Source organism: Myotis yumanensis, unplaced genomic scaffold, assembly GCF_028538775.1.
Source record: "Myotis yumanensis isolate MYYU_CA2020_CCGP unplaced genomic scaffold, mMyoYum1.0.hap1 SCAF_2, whole genome shotgun sequence".
NCBI lineage: Eukaryota > Metazoa > Chordata > Mammalia > Chiroptera > Vespertilionidae > Myotis > Myotis yumanensis.
In genome coordinates, this window is record NW_027223753.1 from 10808804 (window position 1) to 10826926 (window position 18123).

Genomic DNA, 18123 nt, shown 5'->3' on the forward strand with positions numbered 1-18123 from the left:
CGGGAGGGAGGACGAGAGAATAAATATATAAATAAATACGAAAAAGAATCCACTCCGCAGCCTCCCGGCTCAGAAACTTTGGCCGCGAGCGCGAGAGCGCGGCGCTCGCCCGTCCCAGGCTGGGGGCCCGGACTGCGGCCGCGTCCCCGGATCTGCCCGGAGCATCCGCCCGCACAACTTCTGGCGAAGCGGAGCGGGCAGAGGCGGACTTGGGCTTGGTGTGTTTGTTTGTTTGAACTTCCTTGTCGCCACCTTCCCTCCCCGCGCAACCTCCGCCCCCACCTCACCCCCCTCCCCGGCTTCTGGACGCGTAGACTACAGCCGGGGTAGGGGGCGGGGGGGTAGGCAGAGCGTGGGGAGGGGAGCGGGACGAGGCTAAGAAAAAAAAAAAAGAAGAAGAAGAAGGAAAGAAAGAGATCGCAGCGGGGGTGAAGAGAAAGGACGGGAAGCGCTTTTTGCCGACTCCGGAGTCGTCCCCGGCGCGCGCGACAATGGCGGGCCTCCCCGGCGCAGTACCGAGGATGATGCGGCCGGCGCCCGGGCAGAACTACCCTCGCACCGGCTTTCCGCTGGAAGGTAAGAGCGCGGGCTGGCCTCCCCTCGCTCCTCCGCCGGGCACGGAGGTCCCCGGAGAGGTGGCCATCTCCGGGGGCGGGGGGGGGGGGAGGTGGCGGCGCCGCGACAGCACGGGGGTCCCCTTCTCTTCTGGGTCCAGACCCGGGAAGTTCCTGGGACCGACACTCGTCGGCTTTTGCGTTGGTTTCACAGAACCTCGGCCTCCGCCTCCAGGGTCGTAGGCTCTGGCCTTCACCCGCAGAGCTGAACAGGCAGATTCGGGCTCCTGGTAAATGTCAGGTCCCGGTGAATTTCAGTTCTTTCCACCGTTTTCAGATACTTTCGCCCCCTCCGATATTCCCGGGCGCTCCGCGTTCCCCAGCGACAGGCTTTCTGCTCTTGTTCTGAATGGTTCCTTTCCTCTCCGGGTTGTCTTCCCATCCCTTTTATTCCGAAATACCAACACGCGTGATATGTTTATGTCTAAACGGGGAAGGCTATCCGCTTCTGCCCAAGCAACTCTCCTGCTTTGGGGTCTGGATACCAACTAATTAGAAATGATACATAGTAACGAATTCCAACCCCCGCCAAACTTTTCACCCGGGTTTCCGAACTCTGGGAACCCTCCCAGGAGAGAACTTCAACATGGCGAGAAGGCACCGCGATGGGCAGGCAAGGGGAAGCGTTCACTTTGTCATGTGTCCTCCCCAAACATCCAGCGCCAGGGTGAGCAGAGAGGACCGGCGAGGAGCCCGTCCCGGCCGGGGAGAGCGCTGGGGACGCGCCGCCCACACCCTTTCCAGCGTCTTTGTTTTCGTTTCTTTTCTTTCTTAATTTCTTTTTTTTTTTTTTTTAACGAATGGAAGGTCTTCAACCTGTCAACTGGGAGGTCACTCAGCTCCTGGGGGTAGGAACCCCAGGGTGTCACCGATAGGCGCGGCTTTTTTTTTTTTTTAATTACTCTTCTTGTAATTCTATGAGGCCCCTGGTGCGTGAGGCTGGGGAGAGGAGGCAGGGTGGGGACGGGCGGGCGGGCAGCCTGCGATCTGGGGAGGAGGGGGGGTCCGGACCCTCCGGCTGCGAGACGGCGCGGGTCTCGGAATTAGACTCCGGCGAGGAGAGTGGCTCCGTGATCAAGTGCGCGCGAGCGGCCACGCAGGCGGGAGGGCGCCCGGCCCGGGGATTTGCCACGCGCTCTCCTGTAGCGAATGCAAGGGAAACCGGCGGCCGAGGACGCGCGGCGGATTAGAACAATATTTGCCCAACATGACGGAGAATACTGAGGAGAGCCGAGTGCCGGTCGCTGAAGAGGCTCTTGAATATAAAGTTGGGCGCTCGAGAGCTCTCCAGCGCTAATGGCATATCCCGCCACGGAGACCGAGGGACCCTGACTTGGCGACGCACGATTTCTGATTAAATCCAAGGGTGGCTTCAGACACCGACTTTTACAAAGAGAGGCGGGGGGGACCGCGAGAGCGAGGGGGGAGGCGGTAGGCACCGCTCGGCAGCCGGAGCCCCTTCTCGCCTCCTCCCTTCCAATTATCCGTCGGCTCCCTCCGCGGCGGCGGCTGTGAAATCGTTCTAATCTGCCGGATCTCCGCAGCCGCCAAGTCCCCAAATTGGGGGGATCGAGGCCGGATTAGTGTACCGGGTGTCCCCCAACCTTCTGAGCAAACTGTGTAGACTTTGCATTAAGGCTTCCAGGCGAGGCGTCTCCCTCCCAGGCTCGCACCAGGAGGGCCTGTCTTCCTGGTTTCCAAAGTCACCCCCGCCCCCAGGGGCCCTGGCCGTCTGTGTACCACCTCCCAGAGCCCGCAGGTACGGTCCCCGGACTTCTGGGGCCCAGCAGCTATCTCATTTAGGAGACTGCCGACCGTGGAGCATGTCCCCAATCGTCCCCAAACGAAATTAGAACTTTGGGAGAGGTTAGAAGCAAGAAGAGTCGGGGGAGGGACAGCCCGGTGCCCCCAGAGCCAGCGGGAAACAGCATCGTGTCACCTGCCCTCGGCTATTCCATTAGGGGCAGTGGCCCAAACTGGGGTGTCAATATAGTCATCAACCAGCCCCTTCTGGCCCCCAACAGAATGAACCCTCTTGACCTCTTGGAGTGTGGAGCTGACCGGATGGGCCACATCTCGCCCGGTACTGGCATCTCTAAGGGGCAGGCGAAACTGCTGCCCAAGCTGCACCCTGGGGGCCGGAGAGCCATTGGTCCCAGAGCCTCCAGGTGCTTCCAGGCTCTCCCTCTGTCTCTCCCTGCCCTTCTCAGAGGCGTCTAGACCCTCCAGGTGTGTCCTCCTTCCGCTTAGGGTGGCAGGACTGGGGTCTCACAGCACCGGGGACTCTAGCAGCCAGCTAGGACCCTCTCTCCATCCCTGCAGGACCCTCCCTCCGCGCCAGGACTTTTTTTTCTGATGGCTGAACTGCCACAGCTCCAAGCCTTGGGAGCTCAGAGATGTCAGAGGTCTTGGGGCTCAAGAAACACTGGAGTCAAGGGGTGCACGGGGTCTCCTCGGCATCCTCACCCGGTGCCTCTCTCTTTCCTCCCCTCCCGCCCGCAGTGTCCACTCCGCTGGGCCAAGGCCGGGTCAATCAGCTCGGTGGCGTCTTCATCAACGGGCGACCCCTGCCCAACCACATCCGCCACAAGATCGTGGAGATGGCCCACCACGGCATCCGGCCCTGCGTCATCTCCCGCCAGCTGCGCGTCTCCCACGGCTGCGTCTCCAAGATCCTCTGCCGCTACCAGGAGACCGGCTCCATCCGGCCTGGGGCCATCGGAGGCAGCAAGCCCAGAGTGAGTGTCTGCCGTAGAGCGGCCAGCGTAGGCCTTCCCCTGGTGCGGGGATCCTGGCCTGGCCCCTTCACCGCCCTGTGCCATCCGGGTGACTACAGGCTTCTTATGGGAAATTCGCTGGGACACTGTCCCCACCCCAGATATCCCTCCCCGTTGTTTGAGTTTCTCAGGGATGGGAATACCTGGGGCCCAGGTTGCCTGGGACTTTGAGGCCAATGAGTCATTCCTGGGCTGTTCCTACATCTGTCCCGACCCCCTGTCACCATCCCAGACCAGGGACGCTTTCCCCCTCAGTCTTGTCTGAAATAGTGAGGAGGGGCATTCTGTGGGTCCCCAGTAGGTTTCTATTTCATTACCTCTACCCCCCCTCTCCCTCCCCCCCACACACACCCCACTGCCTTCCTTGGAGTCAGACAGGTTCCTGGGAAGGACACAAACCCATTTCAGAAGGAGGGCATGGCTACCAGAGCCACCAGCCTGGCCTGGGGCTCTTGGGAAGTTGATATTGAAAGTCTCTCCCTCCCCCCACCCCGTCTTCCCACTCCTGCCCTCCCACCTCCACCTCTGAAGCAGGTGGCGACCCCGGATGTGGAGAAAAAGATTGAGGAGTACAAGCGGGAAAACCCGGGCATGTTCAGCTGGGAGATCCGGGACCGGCTGCTCAAGGACGGGCACTGCGACCGCAGCACCGTGCCCTCAGGTGAGAAGGCAGCTGAGCCAGCAGAGCATGCCCGGGGCTGCAGGGCTCTGGGGATCCTGGCTGCATGTGGGGGGCGGGGGGCGGCTGATGGATGGGGGGAACTTGGAGAAAAGTTGGCAGGGAACGGGAGCAAGAGAGCAGAGAGACAGTGAGGACACAGGAGGGAAGCAAAACCTTAAGGGAGATGGAAGGAGGAAGAAGGAAGGAAGGGAAGGAGGGAGGGAGGAAAGAGGAGGCAAAAAGTTTACTTATCAAATTGGGTGAGAAGCGCTCCCTGGCACTCCCCTAGAGAAATGGCCTGGAGATAGGGTTGTCCCAGGAGGTTTGATGTCCGCGGGCTCCCTGGACCCCCTTCTTCAAGTCACCATGTCTGTTGCCACCAGCCATCAGTGGGTCCCAAATTCGGAGGCCCTGAGCCAGGCTCCCTGCGGGGGAGTGTGTGCCTGGGCCCTCACGCAGGCAAGGCTGGGACACACCTGCCTGTGGCTGCAGCAGCCGGGGCTGCGGGGCCTGCCTCCAGGGAGGCCTGGGGAAGGGGGTGTGGACGGGAGTGCACCCAGGGTATGTGAAGTGAAAGGCACAGGTGTGTGCGAGGCTGTGTTCGGATAGGAGTGCACAGGTGGCTGTGTCTGCCAGTCTTGCCGCTGAGTGTGTGCCCCGTGTGAGTCAGGCTTGCCCACGGGGTGACACACTGTGCTCGTGCCCGGCGGAGGTGTAAATGCTGGCCTGTGGGTGTGACTCCCCGGGCAGTGAATTAGGGGGAAGGGGCTTCAGGACTTTGTCCCCAGGGCCCAGGCGGCCCGCGCTCCGCTCCCGCGCCCCAACAACTTATACTCGCTCTTTTGCCTTTGAATTTCTGAGGTTTAGTGAGTTCGATTAGCCGTGTGCTCAGAATCAAGTTCGGGAAGAAAGAGGAGGACGACGAAGGGGACAAGAAAGAAGACGATGGGGAGAAGAAAGCCAAACACAGCATCGATGGCATCCTAGGCGACAAAGGTAGGGACCCTCGCAGCCGGCCATGGACCGAGCCCGCGTTTCCCACGCGCTGGGGTGCGGGCCAGGGATGAATCGATTGTGCTTCGCTTCTGTGCCCCAGACTGGCGGACAGAACTGCAGAGGGAGAACTCGTGGCTCCGGAGCAGCCAGGAGCCTCTCAGGGTTTGGGGAGGGCGCCCCTTCTGTGTGTCTGGGCGGGCGGGGAGCAGGTGGCCTACTTTGTGAGGGGAGCTCGGCTGCAGGTTACTGCAAGGCACGCCGACAACCGTGCGCCTAGGGGGCGCGGACTCCGGGGCGGGCGCGAGTCCTCCAGGCCTGGCGTTTTGGCTGCGGGTCCCTGGGTCGATCTATTATTTATAGGAAACTTGGGCAAGGGGGGCGGGGGGCGAGGAAGGAGGAGCCGGCCTGCGGCTCCCTAAATGAATTTGTTAACCAGACCCGCACACGCTCTCTAAACGGTCCCTTGAAACCCCGCCTGACAGCTGACTGACCGCCGCAATCAATAAAAATTAGCGCGGGGCCGCGTGGGCCGCTGCCTCTCATTCCCCGTTGCCAGGGCCCAGAGCGAGGCGGCGCGGAGTGGGGAGGCAGAGGGGTGCACTGCTAAGGTGCTCTCAGGGCCAGAGCCTGGGTAGGAGGATCCCAGTAAAGGAGAGATTGGGGCGCTGCACCCCCTCTCCCCCTGTCAGCGCGGCCGCTGGGCGGACTGGAGCCTAACCAGGGCTCTGATTTTCCTGGAAGGGAGCTAGAGGAGCCGTTCATCCTCCCGGCGCCTGCGTGCCTGGGAGAGGGGATTTCTCTGTCCTGTATTGAGGCAGGAAATTTCAGGAGAAGGGAAAGTCCTTCCCCAATCCCTCGTCCCCTGCAAGTTGTCTTTGAGACGTGGTGAGTGTTCCCGCTTTACGTGAGGGTGTGGGGAGAAAGAGAAGCGGGAGATCCGGAGTCGCCGGCCAACAGGAAAAGACGCAGGTCCCCAAGGACACGCGTGGGGAGGACAGTGGGAACCTGTACGACAGTGGCTTTGGGAAAAGGGCAGAAACTTGTAAAGAGCACATTGTATTCGCGTTTCCTTCCAGAAGTTTGTGGAGGCCTCCCGCCCCTTGCCTCCCGTGAACTCCCGGCTCAGGTCTCCCTCCAGTTCTCAGTGGCCTCTCCCAACCTTGAAGGTGAACTTCACAGACAAAGCCCAGCCAGGCCCAGCCCCCACGGGCCTGGTTGGAGGGGGAAGGAAGAGGGGCAGAGGCAGCCCCCTGTGAGAGCAGCTGGAGCTGGGACTGAGCAGGCTATTGACATTCAGGGCCCCCAGTGGAACCCTGTCCGGCAGGGACAAAAGGGCGAGGGAAGAAAGGGAGCGAGCTGTGCCTGACACCCCGCTGTGCCGGGCCTGCCGAGGGGCCTGGGTCTTCAGCGGGAGGGGCCCTGCCTGACAAGCAGCCCCTGGCTCTCCCGAGGTTGCCCAGAGCCCTGGCACCCCTGGTGCTGGTGGGAGGGACCCAGGCCTCACTTCAGTCTGTATTGGAAAGGTACTTAGTTGGACTCCTTTTTTGTGGGGTGGGAGACATCAAACTTGAATAATCTTTCCCACCAAATCCTGCACAGCAGACAGCGCTTGTGGGAGGGGTTCCCTGGGTGGAGTGCCGGGAGATTTGGTTTTATTTGGAGAAACTTTAGGGGTGTGCCTGTCTGTCTGTCTATGTGGTGGGGGTATGCCCAACTCAATCTGTGAGGAAGCACAATAGACTCATTTCTTTTGAGAGAGAGAAAAAAAGGGAAAGGAAGAGGATGGAAAGATGGTGTGGTTTGGGGAATCCCTTTGACTCAAAGGCATTCGAAGTGGCTTCAGTGCGGGTCTGGGCGTTTATAAAACCAGCTAACAGGCGGGCGACTTCGCTAGACAGAGGTTTTCCCTGCAGCAGGACCGGGAAGCCCCAGGCCTCCAGGGTTGAAGGAGGAGCCTGGCGGTTCCGAAGGGAAGGCTGAGGGCACAGGCACTGGGTCTGTGGAGTGGCAAAACGAAACGAAAGCCGCGGGCCTGGGCTTGGAGAAGCCCTGCAGTTCTGAGTGACAGTCGGCATGTTGGGCATTGCGACTGGAGCTAGGTGTTTGCCCATCAGCCCTTGGATCAGAGTGCGAAGGGCTGTATTCTGAACCAGTGGGCTTCTGTGTGGGGGTGCAGTGTCATTGTAGAGGGGTGCAGTGTAAATGGCTGTGTGCTGGTTGGTTGCCTGCTTGTCTGTGCACAAATCGTATCAGCTCCTAATGTGGTACCTGGGCCAGTCCGTGGGCACCTGGGTGAACTGCCTACCTGTAACCATTCACCTCTCTCCCAGCTCCCAGACATCAGTTTCATGGCCAAGTTAGGGGCTAAAAGACCTCCCAGCCTCCACCCCTATCAACCAAGTGGGGAGAGGCCGAGAGGCCCCATGGGCAGAGCGTGGGGAGGGGCCCACATCCACAAACTTTGTTTTGGCTCCTTGCATTGGGCAAATGCTTTCTCCGGGGGTTGCCCCACTCGTGGCGGGGAGCCCTGGAAGAAGGGGTTTAAGAGCTCTCCTCTTTAAACGCTAAAGAGAGATCCCTCCCTGAGCCCGCTTTTTCCTACCATCCGCTTGGCATTTAATAACGTTAAGACTTATTAGAGCTGGTAATGAAAACTGGGCCTGCTGAATAGGAAGCGGTGTTGGAGAGGGGTGTAATAGCTCCCAGGCATGGTAAGAAACTATTTATCCGCAATCAGTCCTCACTCTCAGAGTTGGAAGCACAAACGTTAAGTTGAAGGGTTTTAAAGCAGATTAAATTGAGCTTTTATTTCTGTGCACTTTCATCTCTGAACAGCTCACTCCTGCTCCCCTTGGGCTGATATTCATGAGCTGTTCATATTTTTTTTTTTTTGCTCTTATCCTTGTTAAGACTGAGTTATTAGGATTGTTGGTTGTGAGGATCTGCAGCCCGATGCGCGTAGGGGCTCCGGCCAAGCTCTGGTCACCTGGAGAGGGGAGTGGACAGTTCACAGCCCTCAGCCGCTCAGACTTCCCTCCATGCTCCTTCTCTGAGGATCAGGGGACGGACAGGCCCGGGGACCCAACCAGGAAAGGGTTTGAGAAGGGATGAGAAAGAACAAGATTTTCCTGAGTCTCTTGTAGGAAATTTGAGAGGCGTTTGCACAGAATCAAACCATTCTTCTGGGAACTGACAGAGTGAATGGGAAGAAATGAATAATAGTAATAATAGTAATAGTAATAATAATGGCAATAAGCAATAAGAACACCAAAGCCTCCAGCAAGCATCTGGCACTGTACAAACTTAGGCTGAAATGGACCAGATCAGACACGGGCTCCACACTGTTCTCTAAAGCAGAAAGCCCAGCAGGGTCTCAATGAATAGGAAACCAGGGAAAAAGTAACAAGATTAAAAAACAGGACTGTGCCTTTTCCTGGGGGGGGGGGGGAGGTCCCCAAAGTCCACCCGAGAATGTGCCGGCTTCCCCCTTACCAATGGCCACCTGAGTGGGGGCCCAGGTGTGTGCCTGAGAGAGAGAGGCAGGTGTGTGTTTCGCTGCCTTTTCCCTTCATCGATGTTGAAAGCAGCAAACGTACAGGTGTGGAGTGGGAAGTGACGGAGGAGACTCCTGAAGGAGGGAGAGCCGGGAGTGCCGGCTTTAGACACTTGTAAAAGGAGGTGGGAAACAATTTAATTTGGCAGCGGCGGTAGCTGCTAATGCGGTTTTCGGTCGTTTGCTACACAGGAGGAAGCTGTTTTGATTGTGTGTACAAGGACCTGCCAAATTTAATTAGGCTCCGGGGGAGCGAATGAATGGGGGGAGGGGGGGTACGGCTCCCCTCAGCCCACGCCGCCTTCTCCTCGGCTTCTTCACACCTGGAAGGGGCATTGTTTACCGGGTAGGAGAGGACGGGGCCGGGGAGGGAAGGGGAGGGGACCCGGAGGGAGAGGGGCCTTGGGAGAGGGAGCCAGGGAGGAGAGAAGATAGTCCATTTATCAAGAAACAAGCGGCATTGATTTAAACCAACAAGTTCCCTCCTCCGTAAATGTGTGTTTAGAGAAAGGTAATTGACACTCCACCAAATCAAAGGATTACCCCGGGTTGGCAATCTAATCAAACGGAGTCCAGGCGGGATTTGAGGCTGTTCAAAGTGGGATCAGCTTCGCATAATGGGGGCGCGGAGGAAGGCGGGAGGGCGCCGGGCGATTCCCCGGCTTTAGGCGGCGCTGGGTGGTGGATATTCAGTGAAACCCGAGGGGGAGGCCCGCGCGATGGGGGTGGAAGGGGTGAGCCGAGGGGAGCTGTGCTTGGGAGGAATATCCCTGGGGGAGGCGGCTCCTGGCGAGTCGAGGCGGGGCAGACACGACGCCCCCTTTCTTCCCTCCATCCTCCCCCCCAACCGAAGAAGAGAGAGTGGGGGGGAGAGGGGAGGAGGGAGCGGAGACCGAGGAAGAACAACAATGAGATAACTATTACAAAGGCAAACACTGGCGCTCGCTCGCTGGCAGCCCCAGAACCCGCGGCAAATAAACAAAGTCCGCTGTTTGCCAGATAAACTCGTGCCTAAATGGAGTGTGACGGGGGGCCGGGAGAGAAGAGACGGGAAGAGATAAGGTTGGAGGGGGAATGAAGGAATATAATCTAATAGACGTTTAGAAAACAAACTTTAAACAAGGGCGAACAGGCGAGCGGCGCGTAATTATCCGCCCCAGAGACCCGAGGAGCCCTTGCAGGTTGGGGCGCTGGGGGTGGAGTGGGGGACCTCAGCCGAGCCTTGCAGAGCCGTCTGTTGGGGGGTGCCGCTGGGACTCCACTGGGAACCAGAAGAGGGCCCCCGGGGGCGCACCTGGGAAGGGCTCGGCTGCCAGACGGAGGTCCTAGCGCAGCCCCCTGCTCCCCAGCGCATTTCTCAGCGGGGTGGGGTGCCCCGCTGTCCGGCCCGCGAGTTTTACGAGTTTTACGCTCACCTCCCGGCGGCGGCGGCGCGCAGCACCACACACACCGGCTGTTTGCAGGCGCGTTTGGACCTAAAAGACTCCCGCGCTCGGCACAGCAGTTCAAGGAATTAGATATTTACCAGTTGGAAATAAGCCTGGCTAAGAAGAAGAAGAAGAGAGAGAGACATTGAGAAGAGGAGGCCGGGGGAAGACTTCAAACGAATCCATCCCTCGGAACGGCGGAGGGAGATTTACAGACAGTCCTGGGAAGTTATTTAGATATTAATAACACATTTTCCCGAGGCGCGACCGCGGCGGCCATCTGCGCTGCTCTCCGCGCTACTTGGCCGGGTGAAATATGGGCTCTCAAATGTTGGGAAGAGATAACGCCATCAGGCTAACCCCGTCCTAAACCGGCATCGCGCGGTAAACCCGGATTAACGCCCCCTCCCCACCCCCCCCCTTCACAGCTTTCCAAATTTTTCAGTGGCATTTACATGGAAGGATTTAAAAGCACATATAACAGTCGCCTTAAAGCAGTAAGGTGATTATATGGGCTTTTTAAAAAAAGAATTTTTGAAAATGATCGTTGTTACACGTTACATGATATATGATATGATATAAAAACATAGTTTCATCGAGGGCGCGAGGGCAGAGCAAATGAGATTTCCCTCCAGGTTGCCTCTTTCGGGTTCCTATTTGCCATCATCAGCAAAGCTGATGAGACTTCAACCCCGAGGGGAACCCCAGGATCCAAACACGAAAGGTACAAGGGCCCCTGGTTCAGGCCCTGGAAGTGTCTGCTCTAAAGCCAGACAGAATCACCCCCAGAAGAGAGGGGGCCTGGTGCGGGGAAGCCTTCCTGCTATGAAGAGCACAGAATAGAAACCCCAAAGGGGAGGTTCTCCAGGGACTTTGGGGGCCCTGGAGGCCAAGACAAAGGGGGGCACATTCCATGAATTCCAGAAAAAAAAAATAGCTCTTCTCCCTCCCCCGCTCCAGACTAATGAGGTGATTAGGAAGCCCCGTTGGGGAGGGGGGAGGGGGGAGGGGACTGGAAGGTTAGGACGCCCCCCTCGGGTTTGGCCGCCCTAAGCCTTCCCTTCCCCCAACTGGACTGAAAAGAGGAAAAGGTGGAAGTGGGGTCAGTGCTTTCTGACCTGCTCGGCGCGCCCGGCCCTGGCTGGGGTCGCGCAGGGGGAGGGAGGGAACTCGCCTTCCCAAATCGAATCAAGGCAGAACGGTGACCTAAGGGGGAAACTTCGCCACGAGGAGACAGATCTCTCCAGAACTTCAAACAAAGTGGCGGGGAAGGGGCGGCGACGCGGGGAAGGGGTCCGAGAGGCGCGCGGAGCCTGCGAGGGGAGGAGGGGCCTGGAGGAGGAAGAGAGGGGTCGAGGGCAAAGGGGAAGCCAGAGCCAAAGGAAGGGGTGTAAGGACGGGAATGTTAAAAGGGGGCTCGGCTGCACTTAGACCTTCAGCCCTGGGGGAGAGGAAGGCGCCGGGGCCCGGCAGCCTCGGGAAGGAGGAGGGGAGGTTGTGGGCTCCCCAAGGCACGCTCCGGGCGCCCCTGGAGCCCACCTGGCCGTCCACGGGGCAGCGGAGTGAGGGTGGGTTGCACAGGGCCCCTGGCGATCTAATGGACGTTTCCAAGACTTGGGTGCCTGGGCCCCGGGCGTGCGCTGGGCCTGACCCCTGGTGGAGACCAAGAGCGGAATGGGCAGAGGCCGGGGAGCACAGAGGTGGGACGGAAGAGAGTCCGAGAGGAGGAGGAGAGCGTGAGGAGGGAGAGCAGCGCGCGCAGGTTCCGAGAGAGGAAGACCGAGCGCGGGAGAGCGTTTGCAGACGCCGAGAAAGGCCGAGAGGCCGAGAGAGGCTGGGGCAGCTGGAAGCAAGACAAAGAGACACAGAGTCGCCCAAAGGCTGGCCCCGGAACGGGCACCTCCGGGGAGGCCGAGGGTCCCAGAGTCAGTCCGCGGGAGAGCGCGCAGAGCCGGGCGGCGGGAGGCGGGCGCGCCGCGCTCCTCCTTTTGATCCTCCGCGGCTGCCCCTTATCGGAAAGCGCTTTCGGTGACACCGGCACAAAGGCAGTTCATCACATTACAGCGCGGCCCGGCGGCTCGCTGCGATCCCGCCGCTTAATTAGAGGCGAGAGAGTCGGGCCGGCGGGGCGGGAGGAGGCCGGCTCCCAGGTGGGGACCCGAGGCGCGGGGAAGGGGCCGGCCTGCGCGCCCGCCTCTGCTGGGGCTCGGAGCGAGGGGGGCGGGAACCGTTACTTAGAGCGTCGCCGAATAACGCTAAGGAAACAGGCCAGGCCAGTTTTCGCCGGAGCAGCGAGGCTCGCCTCCTTCCGTTTTTTTTGGGCCCGCCCCTTCTAAGTTGTCAGTTTTGGAAAGGATGGCGCCCAGGCCACCCTCCCCACTCCCCAGCTTCCCGGGCTGCAGAGGGTAAGGGCACCACACCCGGCCAGCCTAGGGCTTCCTGCTGCGCTGGGTCCGGTTCACACCCACCGCTTCTGGGAGGTTGGGAGTTGGGTTCCCTCTCCGGTTGGCCTTCCCTCCCTAACTCCCTTTGAACCCAACTGTGCAGGGCAGGGAGGGTCCTGGAGGGGCCGAGTGCAGCGGTGAGCCCAGGAAGGAAGAGTTCTAGTGTCCATCCTGCCCCAACTCACTAGCAATGCAGTTGGGCCTCGCTCCAGCTCTCTGGGTCTGTTTCCTCCCACGAAAAATCAGAGAATTGGACCAAAACAAAGATTCTTATCCTTTGGTGTTGGTCTCCTGGTAAAACCTAAGAAACTGGTCATTCACACGTGGTCATGCAGGCGGAATTTTCCAGGCAGCATAAAGGGGTCTCTGGGCTTCTAGGGGACCACATCCCATAAGAACTCCACATATTCTTGAGGGAGCTTCTGATCCCGGAAGCAGGAGCCCAGGATGAGGCAATGGATTGGGGCGGGGCGGGGGCGGGGAGGGAGCGGATGAAGCTGAGAGCCTGCCCTCAGCCTGGCCCTTGCTGCGTCCTCCTTTTCCAAAATAGACAGCACAGCCCACTCCCCTCCTCCTCGTGGTTGTGGGAAGGGTCTTTTCTGAGGCTGTAGTGTGCAGAGGTGAGGACAAATACTGAGCTCCCCCTTTTGTCTGTCCCAAGAAGGAAAGAGAGGGAAGGAGAGAGAGAGAAACAGAGAGGAGAAAAAGACGAGACATTTTCCAATGGGGGTGACTTTCTTGACTCATTCTGTAAAAATGTTTTGAGCACCTACTATGTGCCAGGCATGGTCTTAAGTGCCCACGAGTCCCAGAGACAAGAAGGTCTCTGCTGTCCTGGAGTTCTGAGCCAGGTGGATGACTCAGAAAGGAAACAAGCCCCTGATAAGCAGACTTGCCCCATAGGGGTGTGTGTGGTGTGAGCCTAGAGCAGGCTGCCTCTGTGTTTGGGTGTTTGTGAATGTTGTGTGTGTTTGGGAGTCTGTGCGTGAGCACAATATCAGGATGCCTTGGGGATGAGGGCTGAATTTGGAAGGCAGCCCCCAACCCGACCCTGAGGAGTTGCAGGCGCTAGCTAGGACCTCGAAGGGCCTCTGGTCCAGGCCAGCCAAGGAGGGAGGAGCGAGGAGCGAGGACGCGGGCCTCCAGTCTCTCGAGCCTTTGCCTTGACAGCGCTCTTTGTCTGAAGCCAAAAAGAAGACCTAAGATCAAAGGGGCCCCAGACCCGACAGAAAAAGGGGTGGGGCTTTGGGCACCAGTCTCCGTTTGGAAAACACCCTGAATTTTTCTGGGGTCCTTTTGGTGGGACCCAGGAGCAGCCGAGCCTCAGACAACTGGGCAGCAGCCTTTCCTCGGGGCCTTCTCCACGGTCCCAAACCTCAGCGCGGGTGACAGGTGGAGAGGAACCACGATGGCCGCGGGTTCCAATTCAGACCTAGAGTCCCTAGGCGACTGGGGAAGGTGGAGAGCAGGCCACATCCGGGGAAGTTGTGCAGGTGTGTGAGTGGGTGGTGGGTGGTGTGTACTTTTTCGAGGACATCGTGGGTCCGGGATCAAGCCCTGATTGCCTGGAAACTTGTCCTAGAAGTCTGCTTCCGATTGATCTGGGCCACACAGACACGAAAACCAGATTCAAGCTCTAGTTTGTCTCCAGAGTAACAACTCGGGGTCGGTCATCCTTGCCCTTTTCTTCCTCACCTGCACTTCTTGAGCTTGGATTCACCCTTCCAGGTCAAAAGGTCTGATAATAAAAAGAAACCCCCTTGTATGCGTGGGGGGGGGGTGGGGAGGAGGCGCAGCCAGAAGCACGCTTTCCTCTGCCCGCCCCCCCACCCCCATCGCCCAGCCGTCTCCCATTCTCCAGCTGCCTGCAAATCCCAGAATTCAGCATACTTGCTGCACCCCCTGGCTTTGCCGATGGGGAGGATTCTGAAATATTGCTTGGATATCTCTGGGGTTTGTTGGAAGGGAACTTAAAGTTCTGGAACTTTCTTTAATAAGTAGGGCTAACTCTCTCCCTGGGGAGGTCACGTCGTGCGGGGTGGGGACTTTCCCTTCCAGGGTCTGCACAGGCGACACCCGTGGGTTTAGCTGGCGCGCTCGCTCGGCTGGTGATGGCCGCCGTCAAGGCCCCTTTGCGTCACCCCCTTTAACAGCCCCTTCCCCTCCCCGCTGCGTCGGTAGGTTTGAATCCGGGGAGCCCTGGTTCTGGGGTGGAGCCTCCGTTTCCCCGTCTGGCCACTGGGGTCGGGGCCCCTGCTCCCGCCCCGCGGCAGGAGGACGCCGGCGCCCGGACTGCGCTGCGGAAACGGATCGGCGGCCCGCGGGGCGGGGAGGGCGGCTCCGCGCGTTCGGCTCCTCCCCGCCGCCCCCTCCCGCCGCCCTCTCGGCGGAGTCCCCGCTCGCGCCTCAATGGCCACTTTAGAAATACAAACAACTTTAGAAATAAAGTAACCAAACCCCCGAGAGGGGCTTTGAAGGGGCGAATGCCTGGTGGCGCTTTACGATGCCGCGGGCCGAGGCCCGGCCTAATCCCGCTTTCATTTCCACCGACGGCCGCGGGGGAAGCGCTCCCGGCCCCCCGGCCCCTCAGGAGGCTGATTAGGCCACAAAGAGCCCCCATTATCCCGAGAAGAAAACCGGGGGGCGGCGCGGGGCGGGGGGAGCCGGGGGAGCGGCCCGCCCGCGCCCGGGCTATTGACTTAGTGGATGAAGTCAAGAGCGGGCGCGCCGGGAGCCCCGAGGGGGAGGGGCCGGGCCGGGGCGGGGAGGCCGAACAAAACAGGACGCACAAAACCCCACAACAAAACCCCGCTCGGCTCCGGACGAGGGGAAGCCAGGCCTGGCGGAGCGCTCCGCGGCTGAGCTGCTGCTGGGTCAGCTGCCGGCTGGGTTGGGGCGGGGGGTGGGGGGGTGGTACTCGGCCCGCTTCCCCGCCCCTGGCGTCGGTGCTTTCTCGGGGGGGCGGGGGTGGGGGGAGGAAAGGAGAAAGCTAAGGCCACAGCAGCAGGCTCGTCTGCCTTAAGTGCTGCGTGACTTGCGCGCACGCTCTGGCTCTCCGGCCTCCCCTTCCTCCTCCGTGAACCTGGGGAGGTGGGTCCTACGACTCCAAAAGCTGTGGGCCACCTGCGGGCCTGTGACAGTGAAGTCTGGTGGGCGGGGTACCGCCTCTGGAATGCTCTAGAGGAGGTGCCTGAGTGGGGGGCAGGGCGGTGGGGGTGGAGGAGAAAGTGGAGCCCCACCCCCAGCCTGAAAGGTGTGGGTAACTTGGAGGTGCCCCAGAGCCTTAGTGTCCCTGTCTGCAAAGTGGTCCTGGGGGCCACAACCTCAGAGCGCTCTGGGAGGAGTCAATGTAGTTTCATAAAGTGCAGGACAAATTGGGAGGCCGGATAAATATTACTCTCCAGCCCCTTCCACCTCCTCATTTCCCCCAGGGCTGCTTTCCGTCTAGAGCCATTCGCTGGGATTTGAGAAATAGGCCTTTACCCCAATGCAGATCTCTAGGTGACACCATGTTTGCGGGGAGGGGGGACGGGGATGAGGACAGGTGCTCAACCTTGTGCAGATGGATAGCGCCCCTCCTTCCCGGAAAGAAGTAAGTGGCCCCTGTGGGCAGGGAAAGAGGCAGAAACAGCCAGTTCTTGGGGCCCAGCAGCCACTGTTCAGTGAGTCCCATTTCCTCCCAGGTAGAGGCCAGGCAGCTTTTGGTGCGCAGAGAGAGTGAGCAGGATGCGGTGATTAAAGGAGGGTCTGTGACATCTCCCCCACCCCCCTCCAATCACATCCCCTCCCCACCCATAGCTGTCTCCATCCCCCTAATAGGTGAGGTCTCAGTCCTGAGGGATGACTCGGAAGTGCTTTGGCTCTTCATTTGTTCACCCCACACCTCTTTAGGAAGCCCTTTGTGTGGGCTGTGCTGGCCCGATACCCCGGGCGTCCAGGCCATGACTGCTCTATGCCCAGTTAAGGCATTAGGACTTAGTCCAAGGGCATGAGGAGCCAGAGAGGGGATTTGGGCAAGGGAGTGGTAGGCTGAGCAGACACTGCACTGCAAGGTGTGGAGAGACCAGCTAGGAGTTCATGCTGTGACAGAGACGGGTGGTGCAGAGGGAGAGTGGAGGGGTGTAAGGAGAAGGCAGCCCCAGCCAGAGATGGGAGGAGGGAGGGGAAGCAGCTCTTCCCACACTCCTCCTGCCTGATGCCCAGGTGTGTGGGAACCTGTGGCTGGCTACTAGGTCAATTGAAGAGACCTGGGGATTCCTTTCCAGGCTGAGATCCACAAGGGTGAGTCAGAGTGGAACAGGCCTTAGAGGTCATCTGGTCATTACAGATGGAAACTCGGAGGTCCAGAGGGCGTGGCGTGAGTGAGCCCCAAAGCGGGGAAGGTGGACTGGCCGTGTGCCTGGTAGAGAAGCAAAATAAGCTGGTCTTGCTTCCAGGAATTCGAAGGTGAGGGCAGCCATGGGGAGCATGGCCCTTTCCCATCCCCGCAGTCTATCACCCTTTGTAAGTTCCATTTCACAGAGGGGAAAACTGAGGCACAGTTATTATCCCAAGGAAATAGGGAGGGGAGGGGCCTCTCCTAATAGGGTGGCCTTTGCCCCAAGAGGCCTGAAGGGCACAACCCATGCTCTCCTTTGCTCCATCTGGACAATTGCAGCCCCAGCACCTCTCCCCGCTCCCAACCTCCATGAACCCTGGATCCTCAGGTCCAGGGGATACTATGGCTCAAGCCAGTACCCCCTGCTACCACCCAGGGTCACCGACTGGGATCTTGAGACCTGACAGAGGCCACAGATTTGCCCTCTGAAGGGTCTGTTCATCTTCTGGGAAAAGTCCTTTTAGCAGCAGGGAAAACTCAAGCCCAGAGGGAGGGAACTGTAGGACTGTGGCTCGGGTTGGGATCAGACCTACCCGTGAATGGCCCACAAAGTGGCCCTGGCTTTCACAGTAACTGCTGTGTGACTCTGGACAAGCCACTTAACTTCTCTGGTCCTTGCCTCTTTGTCTGAATAAAGGTAAGGCATGAGGAACCCAGTGGTTTTCAAACTGTGTTCCATGGCACCTTGGGGTTCCGAGCAGGGGGTGATGCAGCAGGTGAGGCTCCTGGGAGCATGTATGCGTTGGAGGAGGAAAACCAGCGAGGAGACTCTGGCGAGACAGGGCTTTGTCCTAGGGAGGAGCAGGGATCACCTCCCATCAGAGGAGGCTACTCTGGAGTGTTGGGGGGAGAGGGGGCGGCGGGGAGGGGAGGAGAGGACGCTGTGTTTACGCTGGGAATCAGAGCCCCAGGCTGTGGTTACTGGTCTTCAGAGATAAGCTGATATCGCTCATCTGGTGACAAATGATTCCCCTCCTCTTCTGCTCCCCTGATTAGAGAACTTTCTCTCCTAGCTGGGAGGTCTCTCTGGAGAACAGGCCTGGCTGGTCTCCAGACACTGGGCTCTACCTGCCCAGGTTGCCCTGTGACCACGGGACGCAGTGCCTTCCGGGCATGGCCCTGGAAGGAGGAGTCAGTGCAGAGTGTGGGAGATGGGAAGACCTAGGAGCCAGGAGGGCTGAAGGGTGTGCCCAGATGCATTTGCACAGCATGCCACCGGGCACTTTCTCCATTGGGGCAGCGGCTTTTGGAAAAGCTGCCATGGTTGAGAGCT

The 18123-nt window shown here is 59.5% G+C and overlaps 1 protein-coding gene across 2 annotated transcripts in view; it reads left to right on the top strand.

The window, feature by feature from the left end:
- Positions 1–379: 379 nt before the first annotated feature.
- PAX7 (paired box 7) overlaps positions 380–18123 on the top strand; it is a 94530-nt gene continuing 76786 nt past the window's right edge. The window contains exons 1-4 of one of the 2 annotated variants that reach the window (XM_070403147.1): positions 380–576; positions 3117–3352; positions 3923–4052; positions 4914–5048. In XM_070403147.1, coding sequence (XP_070259248.1) covers positions 492–576; positions 3117–3352; positions 3923–4052; positions 4914–5048 — 586 coding nt within the window. In that variant the 5' untranslated portion in view covers positions 380–491. The remainder of the gene's footprint in view (positions 577–3116; positions 3353–3922; positions 4053–4913; positions 5049–18123) is intronic. The other variant, XM_070403148.1, reaches the window with a different exon arrangement.